Consider the following 23,376-nt stretch of genomic DNA (forward strand, 5'->3'; position numbering starts at 1 on the left):
AAACTTTTAAAGCTAGAAAAGTTTTTTTGCCATTTTGGTAAAAGGTCACATGTTGAGTGTTTTGGCCTAAGTTTTTTTATTTCTTCAATAACTTAAGCCCCAAGCCTAAAGTCTAACACTTACCATCACTCAAAGGCTACTAATTTTATAGGGTTTTTTGTCAAACACAACCTTTAAAAAACAAAATCTTCAAAACACCACCTTTAAAAAAAAAAGTTTGTAAAACACAACCTTTAATAATTTTTTTGTTGTCAAACACGACTTTTTGGCCGAAGGACTTAACATTTTGTAATGGGGTAACTTTCAGTCGATGTTTGAGATAGCAAATGATGTCGGTTTGAGACGTTTTTGGACTCGTTGGAAAGGTGAAAATACAAGCTTTCCAGGGGTTATCAATACGATGGTCAAAGGCGGCCTTATGTAGGGTCTATTGATGTGTAAAGTAAGGCTGGTCGGAGAGATTAGCGGGTGGTCGGGGATTTTTAGTGGGTCTTTTAAAGAGGTTATGATGCTTTGTTTGGTCTAAAAATTGGTATGTAGGTAGCGGGGAGTGTAAGGTAGGCCGTAGTTGTGTTGTGTTTTGTGGTTGTTTGTTGTAAGTGCTGGTTTGAGGTGAGTGAATTGACCCACAAAAAAGAAATCTTACTTTGACATTCTTTTGAATGTTTTTTACCTTCAAATTAACTCCTCTAGAACCACCACTTGTAACCAACAACCACCACAAACAACACAACTAAGACCTACCTTGCACTCCCCGCTACCTACATACCAAATTTCAGACCAAACAAAGCATCATAACCTCTTTAAAAGACCCACTAAAAATCCCCGACCACTCGCTAATCTCTCCGACCAGCCTTACTTTACACAACAATAGACCCCACATAAGGCTACTTTTGACCATCGTGTTGATAACCTATGGAAAGTTTGTATTTCCACCTTTCCAACGAGTCCAAGAACACCTCAAACCGACATCGTTTGCTATCCCAAACATCGATTGAAAGTTACCCCATTGTAAAATGTTAAGTCCTTCAGCCAAAAAGTCGTGTTTGACAACAAAAAATTTATTTAAGGTTGTGTTTTACAAAAAAAAATTTTAAAGGTGGTGGAAGAAATTTTTTTTAAAAGGTTGTGTTTGATAAAAAACCCAATTTTATATTGGATTTAATTTTCCTAAGTTGTACTTACTTGAGATCAAATCCATTATAAATAGAGTGTCTTAGTCTCATTTATTTCTCAAGACTTTCCAAAGCATTTATTGTAAAACCTTGCAAATCATTTGTGCATTTAATGCTTTATTCTTCAAGTATTTGCAAAACGTTTTTAGATTTTTAAAGTCTTCATTTGTTTTCGAAAAGCTGTAAACCTCCAAGTATCAGTTCGTTGTACTGTGACATAATGAGTTTGTTCCATGATTCTCGTGTTAAGTCTTAATTGTGATCTCCATGTTCATTAAATGAACTCTTGAGATTCAAAGAGCACCTTGAGATAGAATCCATAAACTCTTGAAGCGGAGTAGCTTTAAGTTTGACTGCAACCGGAGTAGGTTGGCGAGTTATTTTCATTGTAAGAGGTTTAGTAAGTTTGAGTAAATTTCTAAACAAGCAATAAAATAACGGTTGGACGTAGGCCTCAGAGTAGAGGCTGAACCAATTTTTTAAAATGTTGTTTGTTTGTTCATTTACTTTTACGTTATTTCATTTCGCTATTTCTCGCTTATATCTAGTCAAGTTCTGTGTCACAGTCAGCTATACTGTGACATAAAACGGTTGTACCATCTTGTGAACTTACATTCTATTAAGTTTCTCAAGGTTTGTACTTCAAGGTTCTTTACTTAAGTTATCAACTAACTAAGTTAAGAACAAAATTTTAAAAAGGTACACCTAATTCACACCCTCCCCCTTTTAGGTGTTTATCGTTCCTAACTCTTCACTAACATATACTAAAGTTAAGCGTAAGTAAACTATGAATTGCCAAAATCGTGCCTAAGCAAGTTTAAAATATAAAAGAGTCAAAGGTGATTGGCTTAAGCTGGAAAACTGACCAAATTTGTCTAGATTCTTAGCATAAGTAGTTATTGGCCAAAAATAAAGAAAACAGAATAGTAAAAAACAAAAAAAGGATATTCTATAGTATACCCCCGAGTTTTTCAGTTTTCTATGTTGTACCCCTACATTTTTTTTTTAATTCTATGGTGTATCCCTAAACTCTATACATTAGTCTATATCATGACCTTGTTTATTGTCTTTGTAACTTAGTTTCTTAAATGATCTATTAAATCATCTATTTATCAGTCCAATTACTCAATAACCAACTCATTTATTTATTAGTTCGCTGAATTACCATTAACCAACTAAGTAATAATCGAATTTAACTCAAATTCATCAAATCTCCACAACCATTTCATGTTTAATAATTGAAGTTTTTAATAATAGTTTGTGCTTATTAAAAGTAATTTGTGATGCTTCTAATATAGTATGGTGATACAACATTACTAGTCAAAATAAAGGTGAAAGTACATTTGTTTGATAGTGGTTAAGTTAATGAAGATTTGAAAGAGGTCATGATTGAGAAATTAATAAGAAGTTTACGGGTACACCATAAAGTAGGTCCTTGAGAGACGGTCTCTAAATAAGTTTATTAAAAGATTATTTTACAATTTTAAGAAAAGTGGTACTAAAGGTAGTAAAATAGGTACAAATCATGATTAATGATAAAATGAGTACATTTATTACGTAAATAGGTACGAAATTCCTATGTCACGATCATCAATAAAAGGGTCACGAAATACAAATAAAAGGGTACAGAAGTTTGGTCTCTCAATAATTTATTAAAAAACTGTCTCTCACAAGTTTTAGTGAATTTCAAAAAGGTAAGGGTACAACATAGAAAACCGAAAAACACAGGGTACACTGTGGAATATTCCAAAAAAAAAAATGTAAAGTAGTCTTTTTACAAAATATCCCTAAATATAAGTTAGTTTTTGACAAAAAAATCCTCAAAATTTATCTTAACCAGCTACCAAGGATAACCTTAGTCGGCAACTCAATATGACCCAAGGATAACGTTTCTTTTGAGAGTTTCTTTTGTCCTTGGTTCTCTTGATTTTACTATGGTAATTTGAATGTTTTGTCTTTCTTTTATGGCTTTCACCCGCGGGTTTGTTATAAGTTATTTCGATTAACCTACCTTTAAAGAAAAAACTCAATATACCCAATTGGATTAACCCGAGACGAATATGAAAATGAAAATAACCTTACTCTATGCAATCCGGACCCGAGTTGATAAATATCTATTTCTAAAAAATGATTCTAAATTTTTAAATAAGACTAGTATTGGTGTCCGGCTTCGCCCGGGCTACCTCTACTTACCATTAATTTTTTTTATTAAATAAAATTACTTAAAGTTGCATAACCCATAAATTTATCATTAATATATTTTTCTATGACATATCCTAAAATTACGATGAAATAAATTTTGAGACAAATTCACTACTCCCGCTATTAATATTTTACTCTTATTAATGAAACAATAGTAATAACATTTCATACTTGGCCGTAATCATTGTTACTTTCACTACTCCCGCCGTAATTATTGTTACTGTCATTACTGCCGCATTAATATTGATAATTTCACTACTCCCGCTTATTGCCGCATTAATATTGATTATTTCACTACTCCCGTTGTTGTTTCTACCACTTTCACTAATATCGCTGATAATATTGTTACTTTTACTATTCAAATGAGTGATTACTATCATATAACGTATCCAATGTTATTATAATTCTTTTCTTTACTGACGAAATTACTTTTACTACTTAGACATGCAATTTTTAAGAAGATTATGTATTTATATAAATATTTTACATATATGCATTAAATCAAATCGAAAGAATTATGCAATATTATATATTATGGAATCTAACTTGAATTATTTATAACCTACTTATATTATATTTTTGTATTGTATGTTAAATAATTAACATCTCTATACATCTAATAAACTATAAAGTTTAATGAAATTGCATAGATCTTAAATTTAATATATAATTTTATGATGATAATAATTAATACCATAAGTGTACATATTTATACTAATTAATTATTTTATTTTAAGGAAATTGACCATCTTCTATAAATATTTAGGAAAATTACCAAGCATCTTCTTTTTCTTTTAGTCTCCTTGAAATTGACCACCATCTTAATTAATTACATTATTTTATTTTAAGAAAATTAACCATGTTTTAGTCTCTTACAAATGTTTAGGAAAATTACCAAGCTTCTATATAATTTAATTTTAACCCATACTATATAATATTTGCATTGAGATCCCTTAATCGGGTCCATCACACGGTGCTATTGATTTAAAACTATATAGTATAATTAATTTGTATAACTTTCTTTAATTAAATTGAAGTCGGGCTACCTCTACTTACCATTAATTTTTTTTTCATTAAATAAAATTATTTAAAGTTGCATAACTCATAAATTTGTCATTAATATATTTTTATATGACATATCCTAAAATTACGATGAAATAAATTTTGAGACAAACTCACTACTCTCGCTATTAATATTTTACTCTTATTAATGAAACAATAGTAATAACATTTCAGTACTTGCCCGTAATCATTGTTACTTTCTCTACTCCCGCCGTAATTATTATTCTTTGTCACTCTTTTGCCGCATTAATATTGATAATTTCACTACTTCTGCCGTAATTATTGTTACTTTCACTATTGCGCATTAATATTGATTATTTCAAGATCTCCGTTGTTGTTTCTACCACTTTCACTAATCTCGCTGATAATATTGTTACTTTTACTATTCAAATGAGTGATTACTATCATATAATTATATCCAATGTTATTATAATTCTTTTCTTTACTGACGAAATTACTTTTACTACTTAGGCATGCAATTTTAAGAGGATTATATATTTATATAAATATATTACATATATGTATTAAATCAAATCGAAAGAATTATACAATATAGTATAATTTATTTTAAGGAAATTGACCATCTTAATTAATTATTTTATTTTAAGGAAATTGACCATGTTTAAGAAAATTACCAAGCTTCTATATAATTTAATTTTAACCCAAACTATATAATATTTGCATTGAGATCCCTTAATCGGATTATCACACAGTCTTATTAATTTAAAACTATATAGTATAATTAATTTGTATAACTTTTTTTAATTACATTGAAGTCCCTTGATTTCTGGATTTAATATATAGTATTGATTGATTGATTTGTAAAAGAAAAATGAAAAGAGAAGGTAAGTTAATAATTTTTGAAGAGGGAGAGCAATAAGAAGAAAAGAAGGGTTGAGAAGTAAAAGGGAAAAGGAGAGGGGAGAGAGAGAAGAAATAGAAAGGCAAGCAAAACCAAGAAAAGAAGATGGCGGAACAATTGACAGATGACCAGATCTCTGAGTTTAAGGAGGCCTTTAGCTTGTTCGACAAGGATGGCGATGGTTCGTTTCCCAGATCTCTTTTTTCTTTTGTTCTTGAATATGAATTGTGTTTCATAAATGCTAAAGATCTGCTACTCTACTTGTTTTTTGATGTTATGCTTCTTGATTGATAGGTTAAGAAATAATTATTTGTGCGGTTCATCATTGATTTTGTTAAATTACGGTGTTGGTACGGTGATATAGCTGATACTTTGTAATCTTAGGGTTATATGGTAATATTTGGTGGTATAAAGTATCTGTTTAACCAAGCGTTTGTTTAGTTCGTTAAATTAAATTTATTATGATATTAGGGTTAAGATCCCTAATATGTTGATGGAGATTATCGTAGTTAATTCGAATTTTGATGGAGATATGCACTTTCGGTGGTGGTGGTTGTTGTTGAAGATATTCAGAACGACTTTTTGGAATAAGTTAGGATTTAGGAATCTATGCTACCTCGACTTGGCTGTAGGTGTTGCACATGACATGGTCTTGGGAATGTTGGTCATTGCTATATTTGTGAACAAGTTCAAAATCAAGTGTTTTCTTTTGTCATAATGTTTGAATCTGCTCCATTATTTCACCTTTTGTTTATTCTCATATGTTCCATGGCCGGTGCCTTCTTCTATGTTGGAATCTATGTTACACGATGTTGGAGCGTTTGACTCTTGGACATGGCTATATTTATGCTACTTGACAAGCAATTTAATGTCTTAATAATAGTTTTATGTTGATTTTTGGCCGGATATTTTCTTGTCTGATCATGCAATGAGTTTATACTTTTGCTCGATTTTGCTACTGTGTTGGTTGTATTAGGGTTAGATTTCTTTCTGACGATCTTTGGTGAGAGCTTCCAATATTAATTTGTTTTCCCTTATCCTTATATAATCCTTATGGTGGACTCTTGTGAGGCTCTGACCACCATTCGTGTTAGTCAATCCCAAATTATTTTCGTACTGGAGCTTTGCTCTAGGTGTCGGTTGTTGACTTCTTGTTGTAAGAGACTTGATTGTTATTATGTGCTGACTCACCTTGTCTGCAATTGTGTTCATTGTTATGCTTAATCGATGAAGCTAGAATTAGAACATTATTATGAAGTAAAACCCATGAAACTTCGTGGAAGTCTGAGCATTAGTTCATCCGTAACGTGTATTCTGCCCTCACGGGTTGTCTTATTCAAGTACCACTTAACCCTTGTCTCTTTTATGTCCATTTTTAACTTATGCGTGTGCAAGTATTTGTTGACTGATGATTTTGTCGTTCTGCTAGTTCCAAATTGCTAAGTTGGGCAGAATGGGTTATAGAATATGGGTAGCATTGATTGATGACGTCAACAAGTCTTTTTTTTTTTTTTTTTCTAGATAGAAATGACAAGTACAAGTGAGTTGCATTGTTGGTCAATTGTTAATGCCAATTTGATAGGTGTGGTAACAATATTGTTTTGGTTATTGATTTTTGGATGTGAGAGTATGATTACTATTTCAATATGACTTTGATTTCGCCAAATGTGTTTAAACGACCATTATTGTGAAAGGGCCCTCCTATTAGCTACCAGCTTGACAATTTGTATGTTCTTTTGGAAAATTATATGAGCTGGTTAATATGTGATACTCACAATTAATTCGAGGAGTACGTCAGTGTTTGGATTGGTATTACAGGCTAAACCGTCTCACCCAGTACTCATCGTTTGTTTTGTATGGCAGGCTGCATCACAACCAAGGAGCTTGGAACCGTCATGAGGTCTCTAGGTCAGAACCCAACTGAGGCTGAGCTTCAGGACATGATAAATGAGGTTGATGCTGATGGCAATGGCACCATTGACTTTCCCGAGTTTCTCAACCTGATGGCCCGCAAGATGAAAGATACAGATTCCGAGGAGGAACTGAAGGAGGCTTTCCGAGTTTTTGACAAGGACCAGAATGGGTTCATCTCTGCAGCTGAGCTGCGCCATGTCATGACAAACTTGGGCGAGAAGTTAACGGATGAAGAAGTTGATGAGATGATCCGGGAGGCTGATGTCGATGGTGATGGGCAAATCAACTATGATGAGTTTGTTAAAGTGATGATGGCGAAGTGAGGTTTTATAAAGAAGTCTACTTTGTAAAATGGCTTAGTGATTACTTAAATCTGATTCTCTGAATTCTTGTGGTTCTTTCTTTAAAATCCCCTCACTGATTTTAGAAAAGGTTTAGAAATCATAGAATCAGAGAGGTTATTATCGGATCTATAGGTTTTCGTCATGGAACTTGATTTTTAGACTTCTGTTTTATGATTGTGGTTTGTTTAATTAGTGTTTCTTGTTTTATGTAATGATTCATCGTGTCTTAGCCATTGTTGTTAAAATCGCGATCCGGATCCTACGATCCAAAAAGTGGAAAACGATTCAAATTGTCATAGGATCGTTTTGGTGGTAGGATCGGTACAGAATCGGGTAGGATCGTACAGGATTGATGGTAGGATCGTTCAGGATCGTAAAATGTTTTTTTGTGTTATAAATTTGTGAGTTGGTTGTTCTTCTATACTTACAACTCTAAATTAAAGGTATATGTAATATATTGATATGATTATTAAGACATTCATGTCCTTAAATAAACTTTTAACATTATACAATCACATATTATACTGTACCAAATTGTTTATATAAACTTGTTTATCCGAGCTATTGATTTGATCCTGCGATCCGATCCTGCCACCCTTTTTCGATCCAAAGTAGAATCTCGATCCTGAAAACATTGGTCTTAAGGTTCAGTTTAGCTGTCACTTGAGTATGGAACTATGGAAGTGCACTTTTTTTGTTCTTGCGAGATTTTTTAGAAACATTAACGCGGGGCTTTTTTTCATCATCTTTTGTATGGCCGAGGCATATTCTTGTTTAACCTTGAGCGCTGTTATTGAAATTAACAAAAGAAAATACACGATACACTTCTCTTTAACCTATACAACTGATTGTTTCGGAGCTCTTTTTCAAAGTTTTGCAGCTCTTTTGTAAAAGTCAATTGCTTCAGGCACCTCTGCAAAAGTTGTTTCAAAGCTCCTTCTCAAAGTTGCTGATCTTTCGAGTAGTTCATGAACTGTGAAAAAAATGTTCAACACATGATGTTAGAGCTTATGAAAACAGTATCTGCAATTTACTACTTTGTTAATAGTCATTTGTTTAACTTTTTCCTTTTTGATTTACCTCAGAATAATCATTTGTTTAGCTTTTTTCTTTTCGAGTAAAAAACCTCACTAAAAATATCTAGTGTGGAGATTAGTACATTGCAAAGAGGGAGTTGGTGTTAACAAAACAGGAATAAAGGCTTCTATTAAGCGGAAAGAATGGAGATTAGTACAATTGCAATGTAGCAAGACATGAAGTGAATCAGAATAAAAGACTGGCTAATGGACAGCAAAAATATAAGTGAATTGAAAGCCGTTTCCCATTCAACTAACAACAATATTCATACAGTACATTTAGTCCATATCGTTATGGCCTTCGACTCCCTCTCATCTCTTATGACCGCCAACCAAAAGGGATCACCGCACTGAAAGGTTGTGGAAGACAATCACGAGATATTATTCTGTCGGTAACAATGTATTATATCACAATCTTTTCAGGCTTTTCTTTCTTGCATCTATCTTTTTCTTCTCCTTCAACGCGCCTTCCTTTTTAAATGCTGCAGGCGGTGCAGCGTCAAGCCCAACAGCAGCTCCATTCTCGTTTGATGGGCCACTAGATCCTTTGCTGGTGGCTGTTGATGTTGGGGCCGCACCAGTGTTTGCAAGTGGATTCTTTAACTCACCCTTCTGAGCCAAGGTATTTTTCTGGTCGACGTTCAAGGCGGTGGTTGACTCAGATATGGCTCCTTGCTTTGGTTTGGATTTGGGCTTAGCATGAATTCCTGTGTATAGCCTGCCAGAACAACCAAATCACATTGTAGAGTTCAATCAGAAAATATATATGTTCAAGAGGAGAACCGGAACTACCTAGCAAGTCTTGCATACTCCTCGTAATCTTCGAGTAACATCTTGCCAGCTTGCTCGTTCAAAGCTGACTCTGGAAAGGGTTCTATGAGTAAACATCTTATGACCTGATTCAGGAAGATAAATTAAGCACAATTGATTGACGAGTCCAAGGACACGGCGTACATACAAAGAAAATCAGTCTATTCCACATACCAAAAGAACATGGCGTAAACCCAAGGTAGGATTCCAATCCTTTTTTAAGGTGTTCACACAAATTTCACCCGCATTTGATATATTTGGGTGGAAAATCTTCGTAAGAAAGTAACCTGCAACCACAATCGAAAGAACCGTCAACGAGCAATTAAATAAAGAGCTTGCTTCTTTACAACATAAAACTGCCTCTAAATCCTCACTCTAAGCACGCTTAACCAAGGATGCACCATATAGCCGAAATCATAAATTGAATAAAAATTGTACACAAAAAAAATTAAATAGATACCTTTAGGTGGTGAATAGGGGAAATCACTTGACAATATCAACTTCATGCGAAAGACACCATTTTCATATGGTGTCCCAGCTGCAGAATTCAAGATCAGAGTTCAGTTTCCAGAAGTTTTGCTTACCACTCAAGCCATCGGAAGCTGACTTACTTTAACCAATGTTCAATATCTCCAATTAATATTCAATCAAACAAAACTTGAAAGGCTTAACCACTTAAGTCACACTTAAATTCAAATCATGCTACTTCTATGTCTCAGTTCATGTTCCTTTTGCTTATATTACATAAAAAAGTTTATTTCAAGTATATATATAACTAAGAAGAGGTTCAACCTACTTTGGTGGATCCGAAAGCAAAGAGGTAAGTTGGCCCTAAAACAGGTTGGTAATCTACAAATCAACATTCATTTTGAAGTAAATGTTTACTCATAGAACCCTTGTGTAGTAAGTAAAGGTCCAACCAAGCTCATTACAACCAAAAGAATACAATAGGTTGGTCAAATTATAAAAATTAGCTTAGTTTCGTTTCCTCATTAGAAGGAAAACGAGAAAATCAGTATATCTCTAATAACTACACCAGAGTTGGAAACTCTATCTTGAAAGTTAAGGTCCAACCTAATGCCACATCAAGTTGCTGGTAAGTAGTGGTAACATACCTGGTCCATCAATATCAGCAAATATGGTTGTGAAGTCATCATCATTAACACCCACTTTAATTCCTTCTGGAGGTGTTTCATCAAGGTTCTTCAATTCTTTCGCGAGCTGCTTGATCACATTTGGTGGAAGATTTTCATTGGTAGCCTGGAAAAAGGGGGAAAAAAAAACTCTTTCAGCTGTGCCAAATTCGGGAGCTTCTTATATCTGATATTATCTCTATGAAGTGTGAAGAATGAAAAATTAATTCGCGAGCTTTTTATATCTGATATTATCTCTACGAGGTGAGCAATTGCTGTAAATGAAGTCACTGAACAAATCAGTGATGACCGATCCCAACTTCTTACAAATAGAAATGCAGTAGAATCTCTTGTGTATCTGATGAATTCCGAGATAAAAACAAGCAAGTTTTATTGATCAAGATTCAAGACAGTGCAGTAGTGTAGTGCAACATTACTCTCTCGACTAACAGAATGAGCATTCCTATTTTATCATCAGGGTTCAGAGATCATCACTATCACACATTTACATATAACTCAATCTTTCGCTCTCTCCCATTTGAAAGCATTAAATTTACACTACGACATAGCATCGCGGTCAATTCATGGAGTTTTGAAGGTTACCACAACGACATTTATGATGCAATACCAAATGTTAATCTTTCGCTCTCTCCCATTTGAAAGCATTATAATTTACACTACAACATAACATCGCGGTAAATTCATGGAGTTTTGAAGGTTACCATGACGACATTTATGATGCAATACCAAATTCAGGCCACAACAATAGATTCCACAATCAACACTGAACCCAATACTTAATAATTAATACCGTGATTATGATGCAATATGATTGGCAAAATCAATCCATAATTAAGATCTCGACCACACTAAAACACAATATTTTCCTTTTAACAATTCCATAAATGTGAACATGTGTAGGCATTGTGAACACCCATGTAGCCATGGAGAAAGGAACACAACTCAACGTCTCAACATAAGGCTATTATCTATGTTCTCCGACTCCTAACCTTATCTTGGTTACCCGTATCTTGACAATGATCTATAGATAAGTAGACGCCTAAATGCTTCATTTAAAGCCAAAAAAGGAAGATTTTTCAAAGAATAACCGAGCCAAACATTTCGATACAAAACTGATTCTGATTTCTGAGGGACATAGGCCATCATTTAATCAGTAAAAATGCTTTACAAAAACATGTATAGATGATGAAAGAAGAGCATTACCATGAGCACAAATTATCCTGACAAGTTAGTTTGATAAAAGATCCTGCTCTCTCCCTGTACCGCGCTGAAGCACCTACGAGGCTATGACCACCACCAGGAAAGTGGCTTCAGCAGGGTCACCTACACAGGAACACCAATTTAGCACTAATGAAAACATTAATCATTCAAACACCTATTTAGCATGCTAATATGATACTCTGCATTATTAATTAGCATGCACCAAACAAATGATCACTCGATATCCAGATTTTAGAATTAAATTCTTAAATAAATCTAAATACAAAAGCATCCAAACTTTATTACTACTAAAGAATCAAAATACAATCCTGAAAAGTCAAAAGATTTGATGAGCACAAATCTTTAAACCATGGTAAAATTGTAAGTCAACAAACAAAAAGAATTCAAATTTTTTACCCTTGTCAATATTCCCACTTAGTTTAGCTAAGAATTAAACAAGAATCCAATGACTAATTAGCCAAATATAAAATAGTAAAAAGACCCAATTGCACCCAAAAACAAAGAAACCCTAGATCAAAATTAAATCAATACCCAAAACCCTAATTCAACAATCAAACTTAAAACAGGCAATTTGACACATCAAACTAATAAACAACAATGTAATCTTACAAATTTACCAAAACCCAGAAACAAAAAGGGGTAAAAATTACTAGAATTCATCTCATTACACCACAAAGACTAAATCTTGAATCAAAAATTAATAAACCAATAAAAATAAATGAAAATAAACAAAAATAAAGGGAAATATAAAAGAAGAAAAACCTTATATGAAGTGAAGTGTATGAAGAGAAATGAGAGAAAAAGAGGCGCCTTCAAATAATTGTGTTGGACCAAATTACAATTATGATTACAATGAGTATTATTTTACAAAATTGGTGAGATTTTGGAATTGATAGATAATTTTGTGGATGAATTAATATATAATGACATAAAGGCCCCGCATAATATTAAAATTAAAAAAAAAAGTTTAATTGGTGGGTATCTTTTGAATGATTTAATGGATTAAATTAATTGAAAGGACGTGTTGGTACAGACGCCTTTCTGATTTATAGACGTTACACAAATTTCTTTTTTTTTTTTTTTGAATTATTTAGGAGTATATAGTCGTTAGAGGATTTGGTTTTTGTTTTTAAAGAAATAAATATTACTCCCTCCATTCAATAATTATCACCCCATTTCAATATAATACCTCTCACATATAATGGAGAAATGGGGTGATAATTGTTGAATGGAGGGAGTAAATGAAATGAAATTAGTTTTTGCAGTATTTTTTGGTTGTTCGGAATGAATTTGAAAGTGGGAGCCACCTAACAAGTTGGTATTGTTTTTGTCCCCTAGCTTTGATTATGTCAATCAATCACAAATTCTCATTATAGACGGACACTATCCGTCTATACATATAGACGGATACCATTTTCCCTCACAAAATAACCATTTGCCATAAAGTAGGAAGTACATGGGGGTGCCCCACCTTGTCCCCCTACCCATTTTATTAGAGGTCTTTACCCGTCTGTTCGCCCCACCCGTCTATACCACGACCTACTGTTATATAATACAAATCTATATCTATCTATCTATATTATTAAAGAAATTTTTTTCCGAGCGATTAAAAAGAGTCCAATATTAACGTAGCGAAATGCGATACTTGGTGTGAATTGCAGAATCCCGTGAACCATCGAGTTTTTGAACGCAAGTTGCGCCCGAAGCTTCGGCTAAGGGCACGTCTGCCTGGGCGTCACGCATCGCGTCTCCCCTAAATCCATCCCGAGTGGAGGGGAAGGAGGATGGTCTCCCGTGACTCACCGGTCGCGGTTGGCCTAAAATTGGAGCCCTCGGTATCGGGATGCCGCGGCGATAGGTGGTGAACAAGGCCTCGGCTAAGCAAGCAACCCGTCGCGCATCACGGTGCTAACGTGAGCTCGAAGGACCCTTTGATGTTGCCTTGTTGCAACCAAACCGTTGCGATCCCAGGTCAGGAGGGGCTACCCGCTGAATTTAAGGATATCAATAAGCAGAGGAAAAGAAACTTACTGTAATACTCGGATAATTTGGGGTCCACAAAGGACCTAGGGACACGTGAGGGAACCCACGTATACTCGGAAGTAAAGGATGACCCCTCCTACGAGACCAAGTAAGATCTAAACTAGACCTAGTAGACTTCCAGTGGACTGAGTAGAACCCTTTGTGGACCAAGTGAGTTGACACTCGGTCGAGTGAGGAGTATACTCGACCGAGTGAGTGCCACTCGGTCGAGTGAACCGGTCACTCGGTCGAGTGGTGCCGTGCTGTACCTGAGAAATGATATTTCGGGATTTCATCCTATCCAAACCTTATCCCCTTCATTCTTCTTCTTCTTCCTTCTTACTCTAAAACACTCTTCCCTCTCTCAAAAAAATGTTCCCTAAACCTCTCCCTTGGCCTTCAAGCTTAGATTAATGATGGAACACCCCTCCTAATCCCCGATCTACCTTTGTAAGTCGAAATCTCACCTTTTCCTCTTTGTCTTATGTTAATCTCGAGTTAGAGTTTACTAAGAGAGATTAATTAATATTTAGTTATGTAAAATGAGTAATTAGTGACTAATAATGAGGGGTTTTATGTTGTATTATAGTATAGAGTGATTTGTGATAGTTATTATATGATTTATGTAGGATGAGACGGTTTTATGAGATGGATACTTGGTGATTTCGATTAGCTTATGGATTATGCTAAAAGGTAGGTTATCCTACTCGGTTTCAATATTGTGTATGCATATTTGGGTGTCTCTCCTTGTTAGTATATTCATTAGTCGGTTGGCATGTCATGTGAGTAGTTGAAGGGTTGTTATTCATAACATGTAGGATTGGATTCATGAAAGAGTCATATGTTTAATGTTGTTCTTCCACTTATCATGTATGGTTGTGAATGTGTTGTGTTGGGAGTCTTTGGTGGTGGTACTTGATTATTGAGGAGACGTAAGACAGTTGGGAAACCGTCTTTCGCTCGGGTCGCCCCTTGGAGCTTCCCACTTCAAGGGGATGTGCACATTAATGGCTTGAGTCACGGAGGGACTCGTGTGGTTGAGGCACAACGTCTGGCAGGGATCCGGTTGGCTTCCGGACCCGGTACGTCTGGGCATGTCCCGGTACCTTTGTGTGAGGTGTGGTGTCGTGGGCGTGTCCCTGGCATCGGTGGTTGTGAGTACGCCTGGGCGTGTCCCGGTACTGATATGGTAATTGCATAATCGAGTCTCATTCACATAATTATGTCGCGTCTACACTTATCGAGTCATGTCTTATGTTTTTGTATTGAAACTGACGTTTGTTGTGTCCGTGTAAATGTCACCTATTTCCGGGATGGTCTGTGTCGATCCATATGATATTTCCGATCATATGGGGAGCAGTTATTTTCAGGTTAGCCTTGGTAGCATGCGGGAGAAGGGACGAGCCGTGATGACATTCGAGTCGAGCATAGTTGATTAGATTAGTTTAGTAGTCATGAGTTGTATTATTCATTTCATTTATTCATTTATGTTTATGTAATCCACTAAGCACTTCATTTATGTTAATTATTTCTCAATTGCGACTCCGATTTCACCGCCTCGGGAAACCAAGAAGGTAACATCTCCCAATTACCTTGGCCGGGTAAGAAGAGGGTGTTACAAAGTGGTATCAGAGCTTCAATTTTGGAACCTAAACGAATGAACCAAATTGAACCTAAGTGAGTCTAATAAAATGAACCCGACATGAGTACACTAGGAGATCGGTTTTGGATGAGTGGACGCCCTCATATCAAAACTAGTGCATATTGCCTCGGTTGGTCACTACGTGGGTGGTTACAAGTTAGGGTGACTAGACAATGTTGTGTGATTGCATGAATGATATGATTGTTGTTAGAATCTTGCATGTTATGAGTTTCGCATGTTTATGGTAAGATACAGAAAATTTGATGAGTAAATTACAGCCATGACACCTTTTGGAAGATGATAATTCCATTCTAACGCTTGATAATACAAGAGTCTAACATTTTGGTAGAGTAAGTGCAAGAGTCTAACATTATCTAACGCTTGATAATGCTACCGTTAGTATATATATTGTGATCATTTTGGTAGAGTAAGTGCGAGTATGGATGTAGTAGATAAAGGGCGGCGATCTTGATGTCGCATGAGCTAACTCGGGACGAGTCACCGATAGACGGTGGGCTCCCGAACCTTGTATTGTCTTGCAGGAAATCCATCGATAAGATTTTATTGAGAATTTAGACCCAACGGAATCACTTGACCGAGTGCGAGTACCAACTCGACCGAGTAAGCAAGCATTCGACCGAGTGGACCCTTGACTCGACCGAGTGGACCCAATTCCAGGAGGTTACACATGTTAGAAATATATATCTCATTACTTAACATATTCATATATGTGATAATCTATTTAGTCATAAAATAAATAGTGATTTTATACATGCAAACATTATTAGAAAAGGGAAGAAATCGTCATTCTTACTATGGGTATTTCGGATTAAAGGGCACAAGTAAGATCTCCTTCTCACTTGTTCTTGAGCTTCCTAATATTGGATGAACAAGGATTCAAGCTTAGAATCCCTCCCAAGGATTTATACCCAAGATAACCTCTTAAAAGACTAATATTATTATTACTAGAACAATACTAATCTTAATAAAATTGACCCAAAATATTTTTTTGTCCTCTTGAATTTTCGGCCAAGAGAGGATGAATTTTGGAGTTTTTATTTTCTCTTTCTAAACTTCTATAAGTTATTTTGATAATGAAAGTGAATGAATGAATACACACTAATTATTGTAGTGTATATTAGGAAAAATATAGAGAAAAACCTTTGGTCTTTTCTCTATGACAAAACCGGGTAAGGGGAAGGAAACAAGGCCAATGCATGGCACTTTCTTCTACCCATAAAATGTAGGTATGTAAGAGTAGGTATTAGTGTGATGATTACACTTTTAAATAAAATATAAAGCACACTTAATACCCTAATCCACCCTATTTTTTTCGGTACATTTTGTGTAAAATGGAAAGTCCATTTTACACATTATTTTGTCAATTCGTCACATGTAACATGTTCCAAGACATTATGTGTATAAAATGTATTTTTAACAATTAAAAATCAACATATTTATAAAATATGTCACTTATAAAATTAACCTAGTAATTAATAATTACTTGTACCAAAAAGTTTTCCCGAATTATAAACTACAACATTCTGTATTTATAATAGTTTATTCATTCCGTTTCAATTGTTTCAGTAAACAATAATTTCATCTAAGTAATAAAACAATTATATTACTTAGACCGTATCTTATTTAATCAAATTACAATGAGACACGTAGGGGTGAACAAAAAGTGGTCCGGACCGGCAAACCGGACCGACCGGTCCGGTCCGGTCCAGACCTGATACATACCGGTCCGGTCTCCGGGTCCCAAAAAATATGGTGACCGGTCTCCGGTCCGGTCCGGTCCGGTCCACATTAAAAAATAAAACTAAATTTGCCTTATAAATTAGTACCGGTCCGGTCCAACCCGGAAAAAACTGGACCTAAAGGGTTCCGGTCCGGTCCGGTCCGGGTCCCCTTCTAACCGGTCCGGTCCGCGGTCTTGGGATATGTGGTTATCCGGTCCGCGGGTTCATCCGGTCCGGTCCGGTTTTGGACCGGTGAACACCCCTAGAGACACGTAAATATTACTTCCAAAATCGTCCGTCAATTTTAAGTAATTTAATTAACTCGCATCGACATACGATCAATTAAATAATCAATTAAGAGTGTTATCCTTTAGGTATGACCTAAGGGGATCAACTGATCACCACCGTCGCACGACGAATGTCAAACTCTAGTCGACCAATCATTACCGATATGTGTGGACCAGTTGACTGTAAAATATTACTTCCCACATGTATTCTTAAAATGAGACTTAAACATGTGATCATCATGATCGACAGTTGTGGTCGCATTATTGTCGGAAGACACATATTCCAACACATTCTGGAAAAACCCGTCACTCGACCGAGTGGGTCTTCCACTCGACCGAGTACACTCGGCACCCGACCGAGTGTGTTCACACGGGTTGGACTACTCGGCTAAAAGCCCTTATCTCCTCCAATTTTCATTCTTATCTTCATATCTTCATATCATCATCTCTTTCCTCACCAAAATTCCCCAAAAACCTCCATTGTTGTTCTAATTTGCTTGGAATTCATCCTATTACTCCACTTTTCTCACCTAATTCCACTAATTGGTCAAGATAAGCTTATTCATCCTCTTCCATCTTTTTCCCCAATTTGAGTTTTCTTTAGATCTACTCTTATATCTTTTGAGTTTCGCTAATTAGTTGTTCATTTTGCTTAATTCATGATACTAGTAAGTTTTCTACACCATTATTGTCGATAAAAATCGAATTTTTGTGATGAAATTTTGTCCACCATTGGTGAACTCGAAAATGGTATTCTTGAGTCAATAATGGAATTTTGGTGATTGTTGTTGTGTATAATTGGACAACAAAGGCTTAGCTTTTGTTGTCATGAATGTATCTTGTTTAATATGTGAAAATTTCGTCTTAAAAACTTCGTCTTAAATTTTCAAATTTTAGACAAGTTATGCCCAAATTTTGATTTTTCATGAGTAAAACTTAGTTTAATTGCCTTATTAGACTACTATCTTGGTTGATAATGTAGTATGTGGTCCTAAAATGAAACCAATTTCGTCTTAAAACTTGGGTGAAATTTTCCAACTTCTCCTAAAACTCCCATGAACAATTCATTTTATGTCTTAAAGGTAATTTTACTATGTTGTGGGGTTGAGAATTTTATCGTTGTTACTATTCTATAAGAGGGATTAAAGGAAATTTTGTCTCAAATTCTTGAAAATCCAACACTAACCATGTCAAATTTTAATTTTACGCTCACTACTTGTGTTGCTACTTACTTGTGACTTCTCAAAACTCCAAACCATGATGTTTGAAGTAACCTTACTCTTGAAAAGTTGTTCGACTTAAAGACTTTAAAATGGCAAAGAAGCATTTCACTTGCCCGGATTTCTTTTAAATTTTGACAAGCTAAATTTTATATTAATCAATTTTAACAAAATTTTGTTGATAATAATAACCTGTAACCGCTTAAGTGAAACTTTAAGGTGTAGTGTGTCATGGTTGAGTCAAAGTTTGACAAGTTGGATGATGAATAAGAATAATACATGTAATTAAAGTCATGTTTTAAAACTGTATTATGTCACAAGAATCTTTAATTTCCGGAAAAGAATTTGTAACATAAGAAAATTTTGAAAGGTTGGTTAAAATACAAAGGGAACTATATTGGAAATTCTTTTTTTTTTTGGTATCCATCAATTTGAGAAGTAGAGAAAATCTTCGTTCATATCCAAAATTGGCTTCAAATTCTTACCTTTCCCATTCCATATCTTGTGTGTGATTCTCTCTTGTAGCATGTCAAGGAACGCTAGAACCGGCCGTGGAAGGAATGCCCGCCAACCTCAACAAGAGGCACCACCCGCTATCACCCTCCCGAGCTACCCGTTGTATATACCCGTATCTGCCGATATTGGAATTTATAGAGAACCCGCCAGCCACCCGATGACGATAGGATACATATATTCTTAAATGACGTGCTCGTGATACGGATACGTCACATGGATGTCAAGAAAGTTTACGTCGATAGTTTCGGTTAATTTAAATTGTTATTTAAATTGACATTTCGATTTGTTTTGAAATAAATGGTTATTTGTTTCTTTACATTTGTGCTTTGAAAATTTATGGAATAAAGTTTTTATTTCATTTATTTAAGATTTGATTATTTTTGAAATAAATGTAATTTATTTCATTCGATTTGAATGTAATTCGAGTCGGGAGTTTTTATTTACTATTTATCGTTATAAATTGTTTTTAAAAGCTTTTAATTGATTTTGGTTTAAAAATCAAGTTTGCTTATTTTGATTTTTTTTGGTTTAAAAAGATCAAATGTGATTTTTTGTGACGGTTTTTATTTATCGTTTTATTTAATTTGAAAGTTCGAGTTTTTAAAGTGGTTTTTAAACCCGTTTTTGAAGCGTTTTAAGAAGCGATTTTTGACGCGATTTTGGGCCGAGTTTTGGCACGAATTTCAAGGCAATCTTTGACCCAATCCATTCCCCCATAGTCCAATATTCGAACCCCACCATAGCCCAGCCAAAACCCTTCTTTTCTCCTCTCCAAAACACGTCCCAAGCAGCCCCATACACCAATCCCGTGCTCTGTTTTTCGAGCCCAAACCCGCACCAATTCCTCTCTTATTTGACCCAAATCCTTAACCCTTACCTAGACCACATATCTACCATTAACCGTGGTCTATAATCCATCTAAACCAACCCCAAAACTGTGCCCAACGAGCTCAAACAAACCCAACCTGAGCCTTACCCGTGCTCTGTTTTTGCTTGAGCTTTGGAGGTCTTTCTTGAGCTCCAAGCTCTTCCCTAGTCTTGCCCATCAAGTAAGAGATTCCCTATATCTCTATACTTACCATTGCCAGCCAAAGAGATCAAAAAAATATAGAGAAATCGTTGCATAAGATCACTTTTCAAAACCGAGTTTTTGCAACTTTCCTAATCTTCAACCCGTCTTTGAACCCTAATACCTAGCTATATAAGCTTCGTTTGCCTCATTCGAAAGGGGGGGGGGGGGGGGACAAAAAATTGATATATTAGAGATCACAAAGAACATAAGCCATAGCTTCAAGCGTTGATAAAAACTCAAGGAAGATCTTCATCTTCTTCCTTGAGCACGAACCGCAAAAACAGAGTGCTCCTGCCTACCTTTCAAAATTTGCTTCGAAACCACCTCAAAATACCATTACAATTCACCAAATTTTGCATACACAATTTAGGTAGTGCCCTTGATTGATTTGTGTCCTCTTACAACAACATAGGTAAGGTTTTGAGCATTAATTTGCTCAATTCTTTACCCTTGCTCGCGTTTCTGTCAGCCCTTGTTCATCATTGTTTTTAATCGTCTTAAAAGCAATTTAGGTCTGGTTTTTTGCCAAATTTGAAAACTTTGATCTTCAGGGATTCCAAAACACATCTTTAGGTTTGAAAAATCGCTGAGTATTGAAGTCGTGGTGATCGTTTGAAAATCGCTGCGCAAGTTCGGGAAAACACATGAAGCGTGTTTGTTTATTTCAAAGTTTGATTTCGATTATTGATTTGAAAACCATCGTAGACGTACCAAGAAGCTTGCATCCGAGATAAATGTAAGCCGAGGGTGCCAAAAATCTCTCCTTTCTTCTCTTAAAGTTATTTACTTTCATTAATTATCGTTTTATCGTATTAATTATGTTTAATTTACGGTAATTATTTTATTGTTGATAATTATGAAGGAGAACGGGATTTTGTATGATGATGTATGCCGATGGATGGCCTTTTAATCGTGTGGATTAATTTCTATTAGGAATTAGACGATTTATATTGTTATATGAATTGTTTTCACATGATTATCGTTAATTATGCTAGATTTCTTCTCGTATTTTTAGATCTATGTTAATTTAATTTTCATGTTTCAAATTTGAAATTATAACATGCTTTTTATGTTTAATTAGTATTTTTATTTCAAAGTTTGCATCTTGTAATATTAATTTGTTAATTTATGGTTAATTGGATTGAATAATGAAATTGTTTAATTTTACTTCGTATGTTAACATGACTTATGAGATGAATGCATGAACATGAGATTTGTTTGTTTAAATTAGATTATGCATGTTTGTATGATTTAATTCAGTTGCTTGTTCACATGTTAGTTTAATTAATTAAGTTTAATTAATAAGAATTGTGTGAAATCGCATGAATTAGAATTGTTTGTGTCGATTTGTTTGTCTCACATGCAGGCCGTGTGTTTGTCTCATATGGCTCGGTTTTCTAGGTTAAGAATTAGTCTAATTTATGTATGATTAACATGATTCACATGATTAGATGAGCATGTTGAGATTTAATTGTTTTAATTGAAACCGTTAGCATGTTTGTTCAATTATCATCATGTTTGTTTGCTTTGTCGATTGATGTCATGTATGATGTCCTTAGGCATGGTTTTCTAGGCCGTTTTAGACTAAGAATTAGTCCTCTAATTTGCCTTGTTCATATGCCAATCGTTTGTGAAACAATTGTTTGATTTAGATGCATGTTTGCTTCTTTTCATTTGCATATGATTATGTTATCACATGTCACGTGTTTGCAACCCGACTTGATTTAGAATAGGTCATGTATGTACCCGTAGTAGGACATGTTGGCCGTGTATGGCGTTCGGCCAAGAGGCCTTTGTTTCGTTGCTTTAGGTGTTTGCTAATGCCTTGTTTGCTTATTGGTTTTATTGCAATTGTTATTGTGATCTAACCCATGTTTGTTGCAGCGCCGCTTGAGTAACAAGTTTCTTTCTTATCTTTGTTTGTTTATTTATGCTAGAATAGCTTAATGAACTCACATGTTTAAATCACTTGACGAAGTTATGTGCATTTAAACCATCTAGAATGATTGTCACAGGTTAGGGTTTAATATGATTGGAAGCATATCGACAAATACTAGTTTAATTACACTGGTCATTGTTTGACATTAGTAGAGGCCGTTGTTTACAACGGGCGGGGTTGGGTGTTTGAACGAGCTTCCCAACACGTAATTTCACGCGAATCCTTTTTCTCTAAAACGATTTCTGAGTTTTCCTTAAAATTCGGTGGCGACTCTTTGTGTTTGAAAAACCCCCGTGGATACATCAAATTCCCACATCCACACCCGTCAATAGCTTTTGGGAGTGAGGAGCTCCGGGATAGTTTTGAGGTGCTAGCCACTAGGAGGATGGCCCCGACCAAGTGCACATTGGTAAGTACCTTGGAGGCCTTAGGGATAGAGAAGGAGGTGTATAACATCTTTACGGTTCTCGGATTGGAGGGTTTGTACAACTTGGACGAGATAAGCTACCATAACCTCACCCTTGAGTTTTTGAGCTCCTTCACCCATGACAAGGGGACCCATGATGTGAGTTTTAGGCTCAAGAATACCACTTTCAACCTAGGTAGTGATGCCTTTGCCGACCATCTAGGAGTGGGATCATTGGCATAGACCCAAATTAGAAGATCGACCGAGACTTAGTTGAGTCTAGGATTCATGCATTCATGCTCGTATGAGAATGACTACTTGCTATGTGATTCCCGTGTCAAGTCATTTATTTTCCTTTTTTTTGAAAATCACGTTTTTAAAAAAAAAAAAAAGAAACCCGTTTTGTTTTTCGAAATTTGAATCGTGTTCAACCTATTTTTTCGAAAAATAGTCCATGTTTTCAAACCCGAACTTTCGAACTTACCTCTTTTGAAAAAAGAATGCTTTAAAGTCGGAATGCTGCCCAATTAGGAATAGAATTTTGACCAAAATAAGCCTTTTATAGCCGGCATGCTGCCCATTTAAAAGCTTATTTTTAATTCAATCCTCCTCGATTTCGAAATTCAAATGAACCGTGTTCCGAACCTAACCCGAACCTAGAATAGAGTTTGAGTTAGTCAGGTGAGGTTTGGCCTAGTTAGGCTTATGGT

At 35.3% G+C, this 23,376-nt stretch overlaps 2 protein-coding genes and 1 pseudogene across 2 annotated transcripts; 2 read left to right on the forward strand and 1 right to left on the reverse strand.

The window, feature by feature from the left end:
• The first annotated feature begins 5,266 nt into the window (after positions 1-5,266).
• LOC141600399 (calmodulin) lies at positions 5,267-7,771 on the forward strand. The gene is made up of 2 exons (XM_074420635.1): positions 5,267-5,482; positions 7,165-7,771. The coding sequence occupies exons 1-2, from the start codon at positions 5,407-5,409 to the stop codon at positions 7,536-7,538; spliced, it is 450 nt and encodes a 149-aa protein (XP_074276736.1). The 5' UTR covers positions 5,267-5,406; the 3' UTR covers positions 7,539-7,771.
• Positions 7,772-8,739: 968 nt separating this feature from the next.
• Positions 8,740-12,841, reverse strand: LOC141600400 (ubiquitin-conjugating enzyme E2 22-like). Its single transcript, XM_074420636.1, has 7 exons — positions 12,583-12,841; positions 11,803-11,922; positions 10,561-10,705; positions 9,906-9,983; positions 9,620-9,732; positions 9,428-9,531; positions 8,740-9,353 (listed from the first exon to the last, which is right to left on the reverse strand). Exons 2-7 carry the CDS (start codon positions 11,803-11,805, stop codon positions 9,044-9,046), a joined length of 753 nt encoding a protein of 250 aa, XP_074276737.1. The 5' UTR covers positions 11,806-11,922; positions 12,583-12,841; the 3' UTR covers positions 8,740-9,043.
• A 601-nt stretch (positions 12,842-13,442) lies between these two features.
• LOC141604244 (5.8S ribosomal RNA) lies at positions 13,443-13,558 on the forward strand (annotated as a pseudogene).
• Positions 13,559-23,376: the final 9,818 nt, after the last annotated feature.

Source organism: Silene latifolia, chromosome 9 (genome assembly GCF_048544455.1).
Source record: "Silene latifolia isolate original U9 population chromosome 9, ASM4854445v1, whole genome shotgun sequence".
In the NCBI taxonomy this organism is placed as follows: domain Eukaryota; kingdom Viridiplantae; phylum Streptophyta; class Magnoliopsida; order Caryophyllales; family Caryophyllaceae; genus Silene; species Silene latifolia.

Excerpts from the sequence above, each read along its gene's own strand:
- LOC141600400 (XM_074420636.1), bottom strand. Across the intron at positions 9,733-9,905 it reads CCCCTATTCACCACCTAAAG|GTTACTTTCTTACGAAGATT; the intron begins GTATCTATTTAA and ends TTGTGGTTGCAG. Across the intron at positions 9,354-9,427 it reads GAGTATGCAAGACTTGCTAG|GCTATACACAGGAATTCATG; the intron begins GTAGTTCCGGTT and ends TTGTTCTGGCAG.
- LOC141600399 (XM_074420635.1), top strand. The coding sequence starts at position 5,407 with ATGGCGGAACAATTGACAGATGACCAGATCTCTGAGTTTAAGGAGGCC. Across the intron at positions 5,483-7,164 it reads GTTCGACAAGGATGGCGATG|GCTGCATCACAACCAAGGAG; the intron begins GTTCGTTTCCCA and ends TTTGTATGGCAG.